The sequence below is a fragment of the Glycine soja genome, chromosome 15 (assembly GCF_004193775.1).
Source record: "Glycine soja cultivar W05 chromosome 15, ASM419377v2, whole genome shotgun sequence".
Taxonomy (NCBI): domain Eukaryota; kingdom Viridiplantae; phylum Streptophyta; class Magnoliopsida; order Fabales; family Fabaceae; genus Glycine; species Glycine soja.
In genome coordinates, this window is record NC_041016.1 from 50,631,072 (window position 1) to 50,652,174 (window position 21,103).

At 34.5% G+C, this 21,103-nt stretch overlaps 3 protein-coding genes across 7 annotated transcripts; 2 read left to right on the plus strand and 1 right to left on the minus strand.

Annotated features, from left to right (window-relative positions):
• Positions 1-11: 11 nt before the first annotated feature.
• On the plus strand, positions 12-1,688 carry LOC114387577 (VQ motif-containing protein 17-like). 3 transcript variants are annotated; one of them, XM_028347776.1, is made up of 3 exons: positions 12-609; positions 777-824; positions 1,021-1,688. In XM_028347776.1, coding segments are annotated over exons 1-3 (477 nt in total). In that variant the 5' UTR covers positions 12-181; the 3' UTR covers positions 1,022-1,688. The 3 variants fall into 3 exon arrangements, with proteins under 3 accessions (XP_028203577.1, XP_028203575.1, XP_028203576.1); XM_028347774.1 differs by having other exon boundaries at positions 742-1,688; XM_028347775.1 differs by having other exon boundaries at positions 777-1,688.
• A 2,409-nt stretch (positions 1,689-4,097) lies between these two features.
• On the minus strand, positions 4,098-9,629 carry LOC114385730 (GTP 3',8-cyclase, mitochondrial-like). Of its 2 annotated transcripts, none has more exons than XM_028345779.1 (7): positions 8,351-9,629; positions 6,394-7,017; positions 6,007-6,174; positions 5,723-5,914; positions 5,008-5,076; positions 4,483-4,567; positions 4,098-4,389 (listed from the first exon to the last, which is right to left on the minus strand). In XM_028345779.1, exons 1-6 carry the CDS (start codon positions 8,414-8,416, stop codon positions 4,484-4,486), a joined length of 1,203 nt encoding a protein of 400 aa, XP_028201580.1. In that variant the 5' UTR covers positions 8,417-9,629; the 3' UTR covers positions 4,098-4,389; position 4,483. The 2 variants fall into 2 exon arrangements, with proteins under 2 accessions (XP_028201580.1, XP_028201581.1); XM_028345780.1 differs by having other exon boundaries at positions 4,125-4,389; positions 6,394-7,014; positions 8,351-9,626.
• A 183-nt stretch (positions 9,630-9,812) lies between these two features.
• On the plus strand, positions 9,813-20,938 carry LOC114385729 (citrate synthase, mitochondrial). Of its 2 annotated transcripts, none has more exons than XM_028345777.1 (20): positions 9,813-9,951; positions 10,126-10,199; positions 10,308-10,370; positions 10,650-10,691; positions 11,138-11,203; positions 12,558-12,623; positions 12,800-12,913; positions 13,062-13,125; positions 13,595-13,677; positions 16,157-16,206; positions 16,281-16,358; positions 16,535-16,663; positions 17,707-17,749; positions 17,933-18,019; positions 18,256-18,360; positions 18,895-19,002; positions 19,094-19,144; positions 20,020-20,093; positions 20,198-20,249; positions 20,535-20,938. In XM_028345777.1, the coding sequence occupies exons 2-20, from the start codon at positions 10,149-10,151 to the stop codon at positions 20,625-20,627; spliced, it is 1,419 nt and encodes a 472-aa protein (XP_028201578.1). In that variant the 5' UTR covers positions 9,813-9,951; positions 10,126-10,148; the 3' UTR covers positions 20,628-20,938. The 2 variants fall into 2 exon arrangements, with proteins under 2 accessions (XP_028201578.1, XP_028201579.1); XM_028345778.1 differs by having other exon boundaries at positions 9,906-10,044.
• Positions 20,939-21,103: the final 165 nt, after the last annotated feature.

Consider the following 21,103-nt stretch of genomic DNA (forward strand, 5'->3'; position numbering starts at 1 on the left):
TCTTGCTTTATTAATTTATTGACTATAAATTTGGTAAGATGTATATCCAATCTTAGTTTCCAAAAGACTGCTTCAAGTAAACTTGAGAATCAGCACCTTGTTTTCTTGCAGGATATAATAGCAGGTAACCATCAGTTTCAATCCACTCTTCTTTCAACACTCGGAATCAACCAAAGAAGAGATGACAAAGCTACACACTTGTTATCCAAGCTCTGCATCTTCAAAGCTAGGAATTGACAAAGATTCACATGTGATCTCAAAAACCAAGCCAAAGATCAGGATAATTCATGTGTATGCTCCAGAAATCATTAAAACTGATGCTGCAAATTTCAAAGAGTTGGTTCAAAGGCTCACAGGAAAGCCAAAAGAAGAAGAAGGGAGAGGTAAAAGCAAGTCCAAAACTGCACTAACCAAAGACCCAAAGGATTCACGCCCCAAGAAGGCCATGGTCATGCAAGATGATGAGTTTCTGAGTCTGCAAAATAGGACAAGGGTAAAGAATGAATATAAAGAGGAGGAAATTCAAGATGATATGTGGAGGTCAAAGTCAAACGAAAAGTTCAGTGGTTTCCTTGATGGGTTCTTAGAATTGGATGGTTTTATGGAAGAGTTAAGTACTGTGCCTTCAGAGAATCAAAATTAAGGCCTAGTTTTGATATGCTGTTATGTGTCTATCTTGTCGATGTGAACATATTTATCATGAAAATGAGTCACTGAAGAACTGATTCTTCTCCAATGTAGATTGGGTATTGACAATTACCTTGACTCTGTTGCAGTGCATGTGTATTGATCTCAATCAGTCCTTTGGATGCTTCAGGATTATAGTGAGTATTCATTAACATTACTCACCATAATACTTTGTTTTGTGTATGATAGTTGTCTTGAATTGCATCTCTTTCTCTTGGTAATGATTGCTTTCTAGGTCTTTCACATAGCAATTGTTAACCAATTTTGCCTAGTTAAGCTTCTTTTGTTTTCTCTCTCAGCTATTGTTTTTTCCTTCTTCTAATCATTTCCAAGGGAGAAGAAGGGCTTTTTGTACTTTTGCAGGCTAAAAATTCACAGATCAATTCATTCCATTTGGGAACAAAATTATAATTCGAGCTTTGACAACATTGGAGTAATCAAATAGTGTCCTTGTCGTGCATACAATATTAATGTAGACCTGACAGTTGTTTATCTTTATGAAGACTTTTCAAGAGTAAAGAGCTTCAGAAATAAACAGCATTACACTTTGAAAGTGAAAGAAAGATTATTTAGATAGTAAATTGAATTGTGATTGGAGATGAAATTGGAATTGTTGAACAAAATAGATGGAAAAAAACTTATGCTGTTTGTTAGAGAATACAAGATGTAATGCAAGTTGTGAAGCCACCATTTGGAACTCATCATTCAAGACTTTTCAATAGTAGTGAGCTTTGGAAATCAACAGCATTACGCTTTGAAAGCGAAAGGAATATTATTATAGACAGTAAATTCAGTTGTCAAATAGAGCATGCTTATTAGGGATGAAAAGGGATATGGATTAATGAACGCTGAGAAGCCACTATTTAGAACTCATCATTAGAGACTTCATCACAAATATTGAGATGAGGTTCAATAATCCAAACCAACATAATAGATTCATCATAAATGTATGATCTTCAACATTCGACAACAAATTGTTTAAATAGACTCTGATATATTAAGTGGGTTATGAATCTAATTTAATTCTATAAAATTAACTTATAAAATTATGATTATTTCTCATTTTTATACATTATTTTGACCTCAATACTAATTGATGTGGTATCTCCATCAAAAAAGACATGAAAAATATGGTTTATGAAGAGTGGTAATGTGCATTGCATCGTCTCTTCATGCATTTTTTGCTTAAAAGTTGTGCATTTTCGTTCATTGCTTCTCGTCCTCATACTTCTGTGTTTCTCAAACAAAATCTTAAAGTTATTATTACACAAGATTAAAAACAAATAATGTTTGGATAAAAATTGGAAACAAGCATGCTTTTAGGAATTCTAATGTACATTTTCTGAATTTCAAGGCATAAAATGAAGAAGGCAAAATTTATTGCTTTGGAAGAAAAGTACTTTTGTGTTCCTAAATTGATATTCCAATATGTACTATATATAGGACCAATTTATTTAAATTTAAAATAATCAATTTTAAAGTAAGCATTTTATAAAAAATGTTTTTTAATAAGTAAATAGAATTTGCTTATCAAAATAAGTCAAGAATTATTTTTTTAAGCAGAAATGATCTAGATAATCACACTAAAAAAATAAAAAAAAGTTTCTTGTTTTATTAAAATAAATATTTTTTATTAAATAAATTTAAACAAACTAGTTAATAGTTTTTGCAATCATTCTTGTATTTTCTCATTTACCGGTAGTTTTGAGTAATATATATTTTTTTAACGGCAGTTTTGAGTCAAATTAATATAATGTAATTAGAATACACTTGGTTGAGTAATATTTACAATAACAGGGCATCAAAATTGAACTCATATTTTCTGCATAGAGTTAACTAAAATTAAGAAGTAACTCTAAAATTCCTTTACCAGTAATGAGGCACTTAATGGGCTTTTAAAACGTTGCATTCTTTTAAACTTTTAGGTGCGATGGTTTTGCAATACGGCTATACAATACAACGTTACACTTCATAAACGTTTGCATACCAAAATCATGTTTATGTATAATTACTGGTCAAAATGTACCTTCTATATAAAATATTCAAACAAGTCAAATATCTTTAATTTTTTTTAAACCTTCTATTCATAAGAGAAAAAAGACTCTGGTTAAAGTGGAGCTTCATCAAAAAATAAATAAAACTTAATAAAAAATTATTTCCATCATAAATTAAATTCAAATTCTATCCAAACCATTCAATATTAACTTGAACACATTCCAATCACTTCATTAAATAATAATGATTTAATCTCACTTCTTAATAAATTAATAATGATGTCAAATTGAGTTTGTAAAATACAGTATAACCCAAATGTGTCTTTTGGGAAATGAACAAACAAACATCCACTGGCACAATAATGAGTAATGGCGTGTCCAAAGTATACATATCCCTCGTATAAATCCATTATTATTTACTTCGATTGGAGAACTTGGCAGATTTAGTTTCAACACATCATCTAACAGCTATAAAGGAATTAATGGGATACCACTAACACATTGGTTTTTGTAGCTTTCTTTTATTTAAGGTGATTTCAATGTTGACCTTGGAAAATAAACGTGGCTTTGACTTTATGTCTTTCTCTTTTATTCAAGTTTATGACAGCTTTGATTTTAGGGCAAAAACTCAACTCCTAAACCAATTCATGTACAAAAATATATATTTCAAAAGGTGGACAAATTACATAGCAAGGTGAGGTCAACTGGTTCAGGTTTGAAGCTATAGCATAAGATAACTTCAACCCACGATCTGAATGTCACAAGATATTATGCAAAAATGTTACCTTCTTTTTTAATGTTCTGTATATGAAATATGTAAGAGCAACCAAAGTCGTTTAATGTTAACTCTAAGGGATTAGTTTAATGGAGCATGACAAGGTCTTGCACCTAACAACTTGAAGGTTCGAACTCCCATTCACTTCTTAGGCCAGGTAAATGTAAATATTCTGTAAGAACTCTTTAAGTCCTGCGGTTTTCCCTGCTTTATACTAGGACATCATCCACTTCCTCTAAATTTATCACTACCAAAAAAACATCGTTCAAAGTCAACTACTTGATTAAACAAGGCAACTGTGTTTTATCTAAATTTATTTTAGACCCCTTTTGATGATTTCACTGGTCTTTCTTGGTTTATCTCTCTCTAATTAATGGATTGGATTATTTTCCATCCAATATACTTTTTTAGCTGAGTCTTTTATTTATCCTCTTCTCGAATGTCCAAAACATCTTAAGCATAATTGTACCGTCTCTTCCTTAATCCATACAACTTCAACTTTTCTCTAATACAATGGAACAATGCTTCTCTGTGTAAAGTCTGAGGAGCGGCATTATGAGACCTGGTCAACAACTTGTTGCATACATAATACAAATTCAATTATGTATTCCAATGCTGGCCAAAAAACTAAGCATCAGTCATAGATTCAAAGCTCATTGTTGTTATTGTAAGAAAAAAATATGCCCAAGTCCAAATTTGCATTATTCACTGATACTGCAGCTGTGAGTTCAAGTGATGCAGTGTATCCAATAGACACAAACATTTAGCAAAATATATGCCTAGGTAAAACTGAAAAAATTGTGTCACTCTACAAGGAGTAATATTGACAATCAAAGAAGATCTCAAGCTCTCAGCCAATACTAAATTCAGGGTGCTTCTGGCTGGGCTGCTCTGGTTGCCTGATATATAAGTAATTTTATAAATGTATGATACCTGAAATAGAGACAAATCATTGTGTGCCTCAGTAAATTGTAAAATAAATATTTTAGGAAAAACCTTTATTGGTAAAAGGAAAGATGAACAGACCTTATCCACCAATATGTATCATGGGCCTATTTGCAGTCTTTGCTATGTCAAACATACCAGCATGTGAAGCTTTCTTCCTCTTCACCTAGAACAAAGGAAAGACAACATTAAGAAATATGATAGTACAAGACCCCATAAAATAGCTTAACTAAAGTTTGCTTATACAATTTCAAGTAGTCTATGACCCACTGTTGACTATTTTGCCAGAAGGCAATCACTTATGTTGATAGGACTGGACCAAAGACAGAAGGAAATCATAAAACAGAAATGAATTTGTTACTGCCCCCCTCCTCTTATATACAGAAAGTCTAACTTCTCAGTTAGGTGGTGGGGTGTGTTATCCCCTGCTATGCTTCTCTTATTGCTTAGATCTTTTTTATTAGAGGTCCACTATCATATACTAAATTAAAATAGCATGTCTATTGCAACATAAAGAGGATCATAAATCCTAGCAAAGAAATAAAAAATAGTAAATCAGTATAACAATTCTGAGTATTAGCAATAATAATCAGAAGAAGTGCATACTGCTGCCCCTATTATCTCTTTAAGTTCATCATCCTCTGCACCACGTCTCAGGGGATCTCTTAAGCTAATCTGCAAGACAATGAACATGAGCCTATATAAGAAAATCACATAAATCTTTTGGTGAAGCTACATATGAAAGATGCTATATGTTATTTGATGACTGATTTGTAGTTATGTTTGTCTATTATGAGTTGACCAGATAGTTTCCCTTTTTTCCCCAAAATTGAGCATATATATCAAGAAATCAGAACTGACAGTAGAAATCACAGGTTCAAAGTTCTAATCTGTTGCTTCCCATTCTTTAACCCTTTATTCTGTTAAGCCACCGATGATCACTGATATAAGACTAAACAACTCCCAGAGTCATACCCAGAAATTGCAACTGCTGACTGCAAGGCATCATTCACACATTTTATAAAACCTGACTGCTAAAGGTTTGTAATAGCATTAGTCATGATTTTATTCACTAAAAACATTTATAGGACTTAAATACCAGTTCCTTAATCTCAGATTCTTCACCCACATCACCTAATTATCCAATTCCTTTACCCATATGAATTTAGAAAGCCTGCAATTATCGTCTTCAATTGTAGCCTCACAGGTTCACCAAAAACATTATCAAATATATGCATCACAGATTCTAGCCCAATTGCCATCACCAAATTTAAGTGCCATGCATAATATACTGAACTTTGATGATTTGAATATAACTTACCTCTGAAGGACCAAATAAACAGACTTTAAAGTTTCCATCAGCTAGTAGTCGCAATCTATTGCAACCAGCACAAAAATGCTTAGTCATCGATGTGATAAATGAAACTCTACCTTCATGCCCATCTATTGTGAAATTCTTAGCTGTATCTGTAGGGTGATCCTGAACTCTTTTTAAGCTTGTAAACCGTTTCATCTGTTTGATAATGATTGTTATAAAGGGCATCTACTATAAGAAAACATAAAAACACTATAAAAGTTAGTTCTTTAGTCCGAATTCTACCTTACCACTTTATCCAACATTTCTGAGTAGGGTACAAGTTTCTTGACATTCCAAACATTTCCATCAAAGGGCATGAACTCTATAAACCGAATATCAATTGGCTTTTCACGCGTCAACTCAACAAAGTCACAGATTTCATCATCATTGAATCCACGCATTACAACACAATTGACCTGAAATACCACAGAAACATACAAGATACCTTAAAATGCATCCATCACAGGCATATGAAATTTTCCATAGAGGTTATGCACCTTTATTCAAGAACAATTCCCTCGCTGTATAATTTCATTTGAATAACTTAATGAATTTGGAAAAAAGGTAGCTGCTTATGGGAAGGTGATCAAAGAGAAACACTTGCAAAAAAGTAATGATACAAGACTAAGAAATACCTTAACTGGATTAAATCCAAGGTCTATGGAAGCATTAATTGCATCCATTACTTTTTCATGCCCTTTGCGTCTCGTCATAAACTCAAACTTCGCCGGTACCAGAGTGTCTAAACTAATGTTCACAGAATTAAGCCCACATTCTTTCAGCTTTGGAAGTTTTCTTGCCAGGGCAATACCATTGGTAGTCATGGACAATGTCTTCAATCCCTTCAAGTTTGACAATTCCAAACATATGTCTTCAATATCTTTTCTAATAGTTGGCTCCCCACCCGTCAAACGTATTTTATTTACCCCAGAGCTTACAAACAGATTTGCGCATCGCAGAATCTCAGTCTTTGTTAAAAGTTGAGGACTAGGAGTGAGTTCCACACCATCTGCTGGCATACAATACTGACATCTTAAATTGCACCTCTCTGTTAGAGATATTCTCAAGTAAGTGTGAAGCCTTCCAAATGAATCTACTAACATATCAGAGACAGGATTATCCTTTGGCTGATCTTCAGACAATGAAGCACAAGAGGTTGTTGCAAAAGCTCTTGTGGCATATTCATTGTTGCCACTGAACAAAGCTTGGCGATTAGTTCTTCTGGCAGCACAGTAGGAACCCATCTCACAATTCAACTGCTTTAAGAAAATTTGTGTCACAAGCCACCCACATTTTCATAAACAAAATTTGAACATATATCAGCACCAAATATTCTCACACATAATCCCTGAACAAAAAATAACAATTCTCATCTGCATGCAAATGGGTATCAGTATAATTAATCCTTCAAGTAAGCATACTGTAGAAACTTAATATTACAATGGAACAACCTACATTGCATGAATACAGGTGTTGTACTGGTATCAGAATCAAGTAGGAGAAAGATTTTCCAAAAATCTAGGATACAGATACGTTACATAAATTTTAAAAAAAATGTGTACATATGAAAATACAATTTAGTATAAACATGATTAAATTTTATAAATGATAAAAAAAAAAAACAAATAAGCAAAATTAAAAATATAAATGGAGATTAAATTCTTCAACATGACAAACAAATATTTCATATAGAAAACTATGATACGAAAATGTTCACTGATAAATACAATAACACCTAAGCATGACTATGATATCACACTTTAACAGTTTCATTCATTTTCTTGTTCACAGTCACTCAAGAAATAGCCTTTATAGCTGGTTTGTCAAGAGAAAGAGTAGCAACTTTTAAGAATGCCAATCCCTTCGACTGAATCTTATTGGTCTCCACCTATATTCCATTTTTTGCTCTCACCCTCTTTATAACTCTTACTCATTCTAAAGAGGAGATGAAGGTTTGTATGTAATAAAACTATCTTCATCTATTTTAGGGTTGAACATATTTCTTTTCATAGAATGGATAAAGAAATATGTGTTCTAATTTCTCTCACAACAGGCAGACCAATAGTACCCAATAAAGTACCCAATTTTTTTTCTTTGAAATACGTACCCAGTACATATATGTACAACATAGTTTTAGAAGTACCCATGCTTCAGAGGGCACAACACAACTCAATAATTGATTTTTGCATTTTCTTGATAGACCCGGGGGATTACAAGTTTGAAACTGAGTCTGAACATGTATCAGCACCACCACACTCCAGATTAACACACACAGCATGAACAAGAAATAAAATTACAATTCTCATCTCAGTCATTTGCACGTAAACGGGTATCACTAAAACAGATAATTGGAGCGAGCATATTATAAAAACCCAATTGATGTATAATGATGGTTTTTTACAAGTTCCTGATAGAACAGGGGATTATATCTTCATAACCGAAATTTATTCAGACACTGGCATGGACAATTCAGTCAACTTCGTGTGTGTGTCCCAAGAGACCAATTTTCAATCCATTACAACATAGCTTGATTGCTTAGTTACATCACCAAAAGAGTAAGCTAAATCAAACACAGAGAGAGAGAGGTCTCACCGGAAAGGAATTTGATGGATTAAAGCCAACTGGGCCATGAATTAATTTTGACAAGTAGCGCCTCATTGTTGATGGTGAAACAATCAATCACTTTGATTGCAACAGTTTTTTTCCATTTTCTTATGGCACACTTGAAGGTGGCGAAAAACCAAAGACTCAGAACATATATCTATATAATATACGAGGAAAGAAAGAGAGACAGAGAGAGAGAGTTTTGAGATGTTGTGTTGTGTTGGTTCTGAAGTGTACAGATAACATTAAGGTGACTGTGAGAGAGAGAGAGACTTGACAACGTCTAGTGCCGACTATATTATATTCTATTCTATCCTCAGTATTAAAATAATATTCTTTGAAAGATCAAAAACATTTTTCACAAGGAATTAGTTGGTTCGAATTGTACCCACTACTAGTTTTTTTATCCTATGTCAGAAAATTGTACCCACTAGTGTGGTCCAAGTGAGGAGGAGATTTGAGTAATATCTACTAAGATATTATTAGATTTGATTCTTGTTACCGTGAAAAGAAAATTGTTGAAATTTAAAATATTTTTTTATCAACGAGAAAATCAAACAGATGAAAACAAGAAACTAACTTGCACGATTGAAGGTTGTAACAATAGTATCTACAAATATCCAATGAGATAACCCTTGAGGGCAAAACCCATGGACAGTGAAGGATCCTTGAGAAGGTGGAGGATGGATTCACTATGACCTTAAAGGAAGGTGTGGCTGATCAAAGAGATAACTAGGATTCAAGGGAGTTGCTAGCATATTCAGGTTACAAGTTCCATCAACGAATATGTCCTTCAAGGAAAGATGAGTGTCCTGAATGTGGACATAGTCAACCAAGGAGCATAGGGGACCATCAATGAACCAACAATCATACCACAAAGAGAGGTTGCCCTTCCCAACAAGAAAACGAAAGCCAGATTGGAGGACTTCCTTGGCTTTAACAATAGAAGTCTAAGTGTAAGAGCTTCCGGGATATTCCTTGAAAGCACTAAGTCACCCTTTAGGTATTTAGACTGGAAAATATCAACAACTTTGGTTTCTCCTTGATAATGTCCCAAGTGAGCTTTCCTAATGATGTTGTATTTACTTCACTGAACACTTTCATCAAACACCAAAGGCACAATGATAAGGGTAGAGCAAGAGAATGCAGTGTTAGTGGAGCTCGGAGTTTGGAGTCATCTAACTGAATTTGCAAGATTAGATTGCTGGCCCTAAAACATTGGGGAAAAAATTTAAAAAAAAAATCAGCAAGTCACATGAACAATAATCAAACACAAACAAATGCTGAAAACAAACAGCTCGCGTTTTTTCTCAGTTACCACGCGAGAGCGAAGTCGAGAAAGTGCAGAAACGCTTCTGAAGAACGTCATTTGTATTACATTGAGGGAAAAAATAGGAGCCATTGATTTTGAAATTGTTAGATCTAACGGTGGGAAACTACTTCCCCACGGTGGAAACTTGAGTAACTTTCCCACCGTCTACATTACATTGAGAAACCACATTCATCGCATCATTGTCCTTATAAAGACCAATTCAATTCCCAACTTTTTTGAATCCGATCTTTCTTCTCCTTGCTTTGACCTTTTGCCGGTACGCTCTTCCCTCCGATTCCAAAACCCTAACTAGTTTTCCATTTCATTCTTCATTCTTCATTGTTCCGATTCACGATCCCTCTGCCACCTTGTACCTTTTTCTTCATCCGATTTTTTTTAATTAATATTTTTTTAATGCTTCCAAGTCCCTAACACTGACGAGCTGGTGCAGGTTGTTGTGTTGCATTGGTGCAAATGGCGTTCTTCAGAAGCGTTTCTGCACTTTCTCGACTTCGCTCTCGCGTGGTAACTGAGAAAAAACGCGAGCTGTTTGTTTTCAGCATTTGTTTGTGTTTGATTATTGTTCATGTGACTTGCTGATTTTTTTTTTTAAAAATTTCCCCAATGTTTTAGGGCCAGCAATCTAATCTTGCGAATTCAGTTAGATGGCTCCAAACTCCGAGCTCCAGTAACACTGTATTCTCTTGCTCTACCCTTATCATTGTGCCTTTGGTGTTTGATGAAAGTGTTCAGTGAATATTAGATGCTATGTTTTATCTGAGGACGGTGTTTCTATTACCGTTATTGTGGTGAAGTATGGAGTTGGATATTGTAGTTTGGTTTGTCTATGTTGGACTTTGGATATCGAGGATAACTGAGACTAATTGGCGTTTATTCTTGCGTGAAGTTGGTTATATATATTGAACTTTGTTTATTTTTACTTTTGTTGATTTGGGTTATTTTTCTGTTTTGCAGGATCTTTATTCTGAGTTGAAGGAACTAGTTCCAGAGTATCAGGTTTGGCTGCAATTTTAAGCTTCCGTAGTGATACTGTTTATGTTGGATCTATTAATGTATAATCTGTGTTTCTCATTCAAGCAAGTGATAGTTTTGTGACGTCTATACAGAGTGTGGGCTTAGTTGTTCTATTCTTGGTTTAGTATTGAGCATAATGGGTGATAGCCAATGTGAATTAAATTCTTGCTAGGGCTCAACTTGCAATTTGCAATGCACAATTTAGTTGCAGTGATTTGTGTTGTGCACATTCTATTATGAGTCTGAGATTCTTGGTTAATGCTTTACCTGATTTGTAATTCTCAGTGATGATTGGTTCTTAAACAATGTTTCCTTCATTTCATTGTTACTTCATGTTAGCTTGTAAATTGCAAAACATTGATTAATACTTAACAAAAATTGTTATATGTATATCTTATGTTTAATCTATATATAAAACCTGGTTGCAGGAACGTGTTAAGAAGCTGAAGAAAGATCATGGAAGTGTTGAATTGGGAAAAATTACTGTTGATATGGTAATTATATTATCCTTTTGTAGATATATATCTCTTAAAGTTCGACCATGGAAGCGATTTATTTATTACGGCGGGTGATGGAGCAATATCGCATGGCCCAACAAGACTTGCACTTGATTTTTATTGACTTGGAGAAAGCGTATGATAGAGTGCCTAGAGAGATTTTGTGGAAAGCTCTAGAGAAGAAAGGGGTTAGGGTTGCATATATTCGAGCTATCCAAGATATGTATGATAGGGTATCGACTAGTGTTAGGACACAGGGTGGAGAGTCAGACGATTTTCCCATCACAATTGGTTTACATCAAGGGTCAACCCTTAGCCCCTACCTTTTTACCTTAATTTTGGATGTCCTCACGGAACAAATCCAAGAGATAGCGCCGAGATGCATGCTTTTTGCAGATGACATAGTCCTCCTTGGAGAGTCGAGGGAGGAATTGAATGAGAGGTTGGAAACTTGGAGACGAGCTCTAGAAACACATGGCTTTCGCCTAAGCAGAAGCAAATCGGAGTATATGGAATGTAAGTTCAACAAAAGAAGGAGGGTTTCTAACTCAGAGGTGAAAATAGGAGACCATATTATCCCTCAAGTCACACGGTTTAAATATCTTGGGTCTGTAATACAGGATGATGGGGAAATTGAAGGGGATGTGAATCATCGCATTCAAGCAGGATGGATGAAATGGAGAAAAGCATCGGGGGTGTTATGTGATGCAAAGGTACCGATCAAGCTAAAGGGAAAGTTTTATCGGACTGCGGTAAGACCGGCGATTTTGTACGGAACAGAATGTTGGGCGGTCAAGAGCCAACATGAGAATAAAGTCGGTGTAGCGGAGATGAGGATGTTGCGGTGGATGTGTGGTAAGACTCGACAGGATAAAATTAGAAACGAAGCTATTAGAGAGAGGGTTGGAGTAGCGCCTATTGTAGAGAAGATGGTGGAAAATAGACTTAGGTGGTTTGGGCATGTAGAGAGAAGACCGGTAGACTCTGTAGTGAGGAGAGTAGACCAGATGGAGAGAAGACAAACAATTCGAGGCAGAGGAAGACCCAAAAAGACTATAAGAGAGGTTATAAAAAAGGATCTCGAAATTAATGGTTTGGATAGAAGTATGGTACTTGATAGAACATTATGGCGGAAGTTGATCCATGTAGCCGACCCCACCTAGTGGGATAAGGCGTTGTTGTTGTTGTATATCTCTTAAAGTTACTAGTTGCATTAAAAGTTGTCTTCTTCTCTTGTCATGTAGATATATATCTTTTAAAGTTACTAGTGGCATTAAGAGTTGTCTTCTTCTCTTGTCAATAAGCTTGTGATTTAACTTATATTTTGAGTAACCTCTGTCACAATTTAAAGGTACTTGGTGGAATGAGAGGAATGACAGCTTTAGTATGGCTAGGCTCAGCTGTTGACCCGGATGAGGTATATAAATTAACTCAGTCTTCACTTTTCAGATATTTGTGAACTATCAAAGTGAATTAACTCTTGCTTATGACTATTTTTATTAATTGAGAGAATCTCTGATGTAGCATCTGTTAATGTTTACTGATTAGTTATTACTGGATAGATCTCTGAGATCAGCATGTTATGTCTTATAGGGAATTCGCTTTAGGGGCATGTCAATTCCTGAATGCCAGAAAAAGCTTCCAGGTGCTTTTCCTGGTGGGGAGCCTTTACCTGAGGCTGTACTGTGGCTTCTATTGACAGGAAAGGTATGCAATAGTTTTAGAAAATCAAATTGAATTAATTATTTTGAATATTACTCATAATGCATATATAATCCTTTTATGAAGGTGTTTTAATATCAACACTTGGTTTAGATTTTGTTGTATAATCTTTGATTCATACATTTGGTCACAGATACCAAGCAAAGCGCAAGTTGACTCATTATCCAAGGAATTGCGAAGTCGTGCAACTATCCCAGGTTCTGTTTTTTTTTTTCATGTCATACTTTTGGTTATAATTACCTTGAAGCAATGTTTTGCTTGTTGTATTATAATGGACTGACTCATTAAAATGAATTGACACAATATAGATAGTGCATGACAATATGTTCAAGACCATAGATGGGATTATAACTAGTAGTCTCTAATGGTAGCTCATGTATTGTTTAGAACCATTGTTGCATAGGAACTTTATGGCTTGCATCTCACTTTTTCTTTTTTATATGTATGATTCTTGTCTGAGGAATTTCACATCTGTATGCAAGTGCTTGTTGCTTAAAATATACAGACATGTCTGTGTTGTCAACTTTCACTCTTTAATCTTGCTCTTGTTCAAATTCCACACATGGTGTGTCTAAAGTTTTTTACATGTTTTTTTCCTAGCTTGTTTCTGATGCACTTTAGTCTCAGTTCATTCTTGGACTTATTATTACTACTTTTTCGTTGCAGATTATGCTTATAAGGCAATTGATGCATTGCCTGTTTCTGCTCATCCAATGACTCAATTCACAACTGGTGTCATGGCCCTTCAGGTTGAGTAACAGATTCTTTCATGAACTTTTAATTTAAGTAATTGAAGGGTATCATAAAATTATTGGGTTGTGGCGTATATCTTCAAAATAGAATAATCAAATCTTTTTTTTTTGTTGTTGATTTTATGCATCTAGTTTCTGTGCATATTATTATCTTATATATGAAAGACTGATTTGGCAACTCCTGCTTGTTCTCTAACATAAAAGCACAAACCCAGTCAATAAAGAAAGAGAATTAACTTGGTAATGGGTTGCAGTTGCACAAGAAGCAAAATTGAAATATGCTTGTTCTCTATTAGAAAAGCATGACTCAAGCTTAAAGAAAATTTTACTGCACAAATATAAGACCTAGAATGTTGTATTAGAGAGAAATTTGGGGTAGCATCTAATGTGAATATGGTAGAATCTGGCCTTCAATAGTTTGGGCATGTGTGCAGACGACTTGTAGAAGTCCTAGTAAAATGAATTGATCAAATGGGGAGTAATCCAACAGTTAGTGAGGAAGGCCAAGAAAAATTATAAGTCAAACCATCAAGAAGGATTTAGATTTAAATGGTATGTCATTGCACATGATATATTATAGGACATTATGGCATCATTTGATCCATGCAATTGGTGTGTTCTACAAGGAGTACTTTGTGATGGTTATCTATGAAGTAATTGTAGAAAAGGAGACTAAACTTTTTTTATCAGTGTGATGCAAGGGCTTATGCAGTCATTCGGTGCGTTTGATTGGATTGAAATGCTCACATTTTTATGGATGTCTCTGTACCTCTGAAACTTGTTCTGTTCATGGATGTTTCTAGGGAGCTGCTATTTTAGATATGCATAATGGGCACACATTGCTTCATTTTTTTGTATTTTATCGTGTTCTCTTAAGTATCATGCTTTTTTGGTTTAGGAGTCTTTTCTTTCTAATAAAATTGTTTTTCCTGTCAAGAAAGAAGACATAAAATACAGACCAAAGCATAAGTGACCTGTGACCATCTGGTACAAGGAAGCACAAAGACAAAATATTACCATCATATCCCTCTAATAATTGCATCATTCAGAGCCACTTTCAAGAAATGAACTGTACACTCTGAGAAGACAATTGAACTGTCCTATTTCAAACTAATTATGTTGATAGTTGAGTTAAAGACTATAGCAAATATGCCCTTGCCTTGATATTTTCTTCCTTTTCTACACAATGCACTCTCTCTACTTTGCTTCATCCTACATGTCTTTTGTTATACCAAGCTAGTGTGGAGTAATTTTCATATCATAAGCACATCTTAACTTCCAAGTGAACCAAAGAACAAAAACAATTTCCATAAAGGGTAACATGTCATTTATGGTTAGGTTAGCTTTTGTAGTTAAAACTTTCAGATAATCTCTTATTGTTTTTCTGATTCAGACCTTCACTTTAATCCTTTAATCTCTAAGATATAGTTAGTTTTATAGTTTTTTTCCTCTTGCTATTTCCTTTCTATACTGTTTCTTGCTACACTTAGAGTGTGTTTGGATTAGTTGTGAAAAATAGATTATTTCAATAATCAGTTATAGGTATAATATAATTGACTATTGGCATTATCGATTACATGAAACAAGTTTTATGTTTGGGTATGTTAGGTGAAGAGTGGTTTTAAGATAATCTATTTTGTTTTGATTGTCTTAAATAATCATTTTGTACAGTAAAATTAAAAAGTGGCTATGAAGTTATTTGTAGTAGTTGGCTTTGTATTTAATTAATCGATTGTTGTGAATACAAAGGGAAAACAAAAGTTACTAAAAAACTGCTGACTTAGGGTATGGTCAATGTGCTGGGATATTTTAATCAATAAGCAGCTTGACAGACTTTGGAGCAGGGGATAATCTTGAGGTATCTCAAGATTTGAGATTGGAAACATGATAACTGTATACGGGGTGCAAATTCCATGTTGTGCCCGGATACTGCAACAGAAAATGTTCTTATCCACTTATTCTACTCCATAAATGACTTGCACTGAAGAACCTATATTCCTTTGCTATGAACTCTGATTCTTTTAGTACCATCCAGAAATGGCTAAAGTGGTCTGCCACCTTTAACATCTCAGAATCTATGACTTCACTGCTCAATAAAAGATGCTAAGTCAAGAATCAGACAACCAATGCCTTGTTTCATAAATCCAGATTGCAGGGATCTGTTAAGCAAGGGGAACACACAAATCCTGTATCCAGGACACTATGTTTTCCTAACTTCATTCCTCTTTGGACACTGTGAGAACTCTATCTGTTCATTGCTAAGCCGGATAGATCAGAGCATTTTCCACCTAATACTCGCACACTTTACTAGTTTACAAAGCCCCTAATCCTATTTCCTCAATACTTGTTTATCATCATCTTTTCTTGAATCTGGCCTGAAACTCATAGTAAACTGTTTAGATTGCCTAACATTTATATTTCTTATGTTTTTGTAAATAGCAACAAATGATTCACAATCAATTTGTTACATTTTCAGGTGCAGAGTGAGTTTCAGAAGGCATATGAGGGTGGGATAGCTAAGGCAAGGTAAAATTCTAAACAGTGTTTGTGTTATTTGCAACCGTATATGTTACTCTAGCTGGTTTACTGCTTGGATTTAGGTATTGGGAGCCAACTTATGAGGATACAATGAATCTAATTGCTCGTTTGCCAGCCATTGCTGCTTATATTTATCGACGGTATGTAAAGCATATCATCCTAATCAATATTACACATTTAATAAGCAATGGGATACATACATACATACACTCACATATATATATATCATATATTGTGTGATGACAGTGATCAAAAGTGTTTGACAGATTTTTTCTATCTTCGTACATTTGTATTGACTTGTTAACCTATTTTAAAGGAAATACAAGGATGGAAAAATCATACCGTTGGATGATTCTTTGGATTATGGTGCAAACTATGCTCACATGTTAGGGTTTGATGATCCGGAAATGCTGGAGTTTATGAGGCTGTATATTTCCATCCACAGGTTAGCATTCCATTGCTAATGATAGCACGTACTATGATCATGATGAGTTGTATGTGTGCCCTGTAATTACTAGCGACCCCAGTTATTGCTAATGATCTAGGGGTGGCCAAAACAAACTGAACTGCACTGAACTATAGTTAACTGAACCAAAATAAACTGAAAAAAACTGAACTGTTTGAATAAAAATTGAACTGAACCATCTTTTCAGTTCAGTTTTAAAAAACTGAACTGCTAAAAAGCAATTCAGTGCACTCCCAAACTGATACTCATCAGAGCTGGAAAAATAAATCCCGCTCCACTCCAACATATAATATTCCCCTGTACCGCCCATTACACGAAGAAAAGCAAGAATCACACTAATTAGGAGAATGAAATCGTGCCACACATTTGTTTCTTCATCCTTTTAATATACATTACCCACATGTAGATCAATCTAAATATGACAATTAGTTGGCCAAATAAGATGCAACACTTAAAAGCAAATACTGTCACGTGTGACCTCCATAAGCAATTTTCAAAAATGTTGATCATAAATTTAAAAACCTATAATTTTAAAAATGCTCAAACTTATCTTTAATATTTTGTTCATGGCAATTTGAAAAATCAGTCATATAAAAAATCTTTACTTATTCAAACACAAGTCAATGTAAAAAGAGAAGCCAAACTAAAACAATGTGGTATCTCTTTACTTAAAAGAAAAAAAAAATCTACAAAAAAAAGGCCCCTTAAAAATAGTTCGATGTAGTACGAAACAGTTCAGAGTAGTTCGGAACAGTTCAGTGAGCAGTTCAGTTCGAACTGGTTCTTTCCAGTTCAATGCACCTTTAAAATAGTTCAGTTTAGTTTGCCTAAACTGCTTGACAGTTCAGTTCGATTCGGGCGAATTGCATTTGTAGTTTGGAACAGTTCAAGACAATTTGGTTCAAATTGAACAGCCCTAATGATGACACGTACTATGATCATGATGAGTTGTATATTTCTCTTTCAATTACCAGCAACCCCAGTTTCTAATGTTTTTTTTTTTGGTTAAATTTTCTTTGCAGTGATCACGAAGGTGGCAATGTTAGTTCACACACAGCCCACCTAGTAAGTTACTTCCTTTAATCAAGCCCTTTCCATTCTGTCATAATTTAGAATTGTAAAACATTAAAAAGGATTTTTTAATATATATTACTTGTGGTAAAGGCCTGTGTTTTTATTATATATATATATATATATATATATATATATATATATATATTAATGTATTGTACTGTGTGTTCCCGTCAGGTTGCTAGTCCGCTATCAGATCCTTATCTTGCATTTGCAGCTGCTTTGAATGGGTTAGCTGGGCCCCTGCATGGTTTGGCCAATCAGGTTATTTGTTATTTTATTTTTTATATCCGTTTTCTGTTTTTCTGGTATTAACTTTGCTATAGTTCATCTTTTGGTTTAGAAATCATGTTTGGCTATAATGTTTTCAGACCTACATTTTTATCTTTTTTCCGTAAATAAACCTTTTTGCTTTACTAGTATACTCTGTCCTGATATAGTCAGATACTATTAAAACACCTATATTTTTAGTTTTGTTCACTTCTATTATGTTGCTACAGGAGGTTCTACGATGGATCAGATCAATAGTTGCAGAGTTTGGAACTCCTAACATAAGTACAGAACAATTGGCTGACTACATTAATAAAACTTTGAGTAGGGGCCAGGTAATATCATAACTAATATGAATCTATGATGCTGAATGAAGTTTTTGAAGCCTTTTATTTTTTACTTTAGCTTATTTGTTTGTCTTTACTTTTTTTTTAGTAATGACATTTGTAATGGAAGAGATGTGGATGAAAATTACACTTATAGGGAAAAAAATCCATTGAGCAAACCATGACACCGTGTCCAATGTGTTATGTTCAAATCTTTTTCTTTATGAGGAAAATGGTTGTCTGGAGGGAATTATGGTTCTTCAATTCCCTACCCACAAATATTTTCTTTGCAATACAAGCCTTCCCTGACAGGAAGTTTCTACTAGAAAACTTAACATAGGTTTTTGTAGATTTTCAAAATAAAGGTGTGTTATATGTAACTAGAGAACATTACATGCGTATTAATATGAATATATTATGTTTTACTATGGGTTTTTCAATGTATTAATATGCATATCTGTTCACCAAATGATGTAGAGAGAATATCACTGCCAACTTCTCAGATAATATAAGCTTTGGTTGTTGTGCTTTTTGGATTTGCAGGTTGTGCCTGGATATGGACATGGGGTTTTACGCCAGACAGATCCAAGATACACATGTCAGAGGGAGTTTGCTTTGAAGCATTTGCCTAATGACCCATATTTCCAGCTGGTAATCACTTATTTCCTATTTCAAGATTGTGTTTTCTTTGGAGTGCTTTCTTGCGACACAGCCAAAGCTCACTTGTAACTGACCCTTTCAGGTGTCTAAAATAAAAGAGGTTGTGCCTCCCATTCTTACCAAGTTAGGCAAGGTAGTGTTTATGTTTTTATTTTTCAATATGCGTTTCTATGAAACTATTTATTCTATACTCTCTTTTTTTTTTAATTTAAATGGTTTATGCTTAATAAATTTACTGCCAAATGCCAGTATTTTATGAAAACATATTTGCGGTAAGATTATAAGATTTTAAGGTCGGGCACAGGCATTGAATTAAACACAACACAAGGAAGATGATATAGGGGCTGCATGTTATAATAGAGAAATGCTAGCAATATACTATTTGGCACACTCTATTGTTGGGTAAACTTCAACTTCAAGCAGATCATAGTAAATAACCAGCGTCTAATGGGACCTACATATAACTCTCTTGACATGTAGCATATTGAGAAGAGTCTGATGCTCACATTTCTGATTAGATAATGAATTTCTAGTTCTTTGTTGAGTTTATAGTTTTTAAAAAAAAAAAAAATTAACGACATCAATCATCTGAATTTCATTTGTAAAGCATTTTAATTTTAATTCAAAAGAAACAAAAATGTGGATGAAGATTCAAAAGGGGGGAGCATTGGAGAGAACCATGCAGCATGTGCTCTGTTAAGTGTTCTCTTATGATGGTATCAGCTTTTTTCAGGGTAGTCAGTCACTATTTCTTTACCCACTCACACAATCAGATGAATTTGGATCCGGTCCTTCACATTCTAATTTGGTTCTGTTTGATTTACATTTTTTATTTTGCTTTGTTTTTAATGATTTGCACCTAGATGTTTTGCCACATGATGTTTTCATGTTGCGTCTTTCATTAAGTTTGATACACATTAAAACGGATAACAGATGTACTCATTGCTCTCTAGATATTAGTCATAATTTATTCCTGATACGACTGAACTTGAGTTTTCAACGGTGTAGGTTAAAAATCCATGGCCGAATGTTGATGCGCACAGTGGAGTGCTACTGAACTACTATGGTCTAACTGAGGAAAAGTATGGGGTTACTTCTCTCACCTGTTCCACTTGAAATAGTTTTCATTTTGCAATTATTTTTTTAGGGTGAATTTCATCTAATGATCTATTAACATCGTGGACAGCTATTATACTGTTCTCTTTGGTGTATCAAGGAGCTTTGGAGTTGGCCCTCAGGTTTGTTGTGCCTCACTGTTTCCTTGTTAACACTTCTCTTTTGGCTGTTTCTTCCTGCACCCTATAAATAATCTGGAATGAAAGTTTTACATTCCGGATTAATAATCCGGAATTTTACTAGGGGTGTCTCCTTTTATTATGGAAAAGTTAAACCAGAATCAGGGTTTTACATTCCAGATTACCTAATCCTGAATTTAAAAGGGGTTTAGGTGAAATTATAGGGTGCAAGAACCACCTTTTCTTTTTGTTACCTTGGGTTAACATTTCTATTTTGGTGGATTTCAGTTGATATGGGATAGGGCTCTTGGAATGCCACTTGAAAGGCCCAAAAGTGTCACACTAGAGAAGCTCGAGCAATTGGTTGCCAAATCATCGTGAAATTTGAAGCGCCATTTCTCTGTTAATAATTGCTAAAATACACACTGCGGTAGATGTGTGTGGTGGTGTTGAGTTGAAAATGTGGTACCATTGTAATGAGAAATATTGATTACCCTCCCCTATGGTTTCTATTTTAGAAGATTTTGGTATTTAGGTAAAGGGTGGCTTTTCACCCTCAATGGTCTTTCCCACTTTTTTTGAATTGCATAAATTAGGTTTGAGGGAGCATAAGAATAAAGGCATTATTGTATTTGGGTATAAGTTTACCCCCTTGTATTCTTTATGAAATCGGAATTACCCCTTTTGACTAATGATCGGTAACATTTATTTACTGAGTTACCTGTGGATAAAAGTAGTTTTCTCATAAAAAGAATTAGCCCTCCAACTCTTCCACCCACTTGACACTAACCCTACTAATTCCACCTTCAACCCCATCATCTCCGCCCTTGCCACCACCAATCCCTTTGATTCCATTT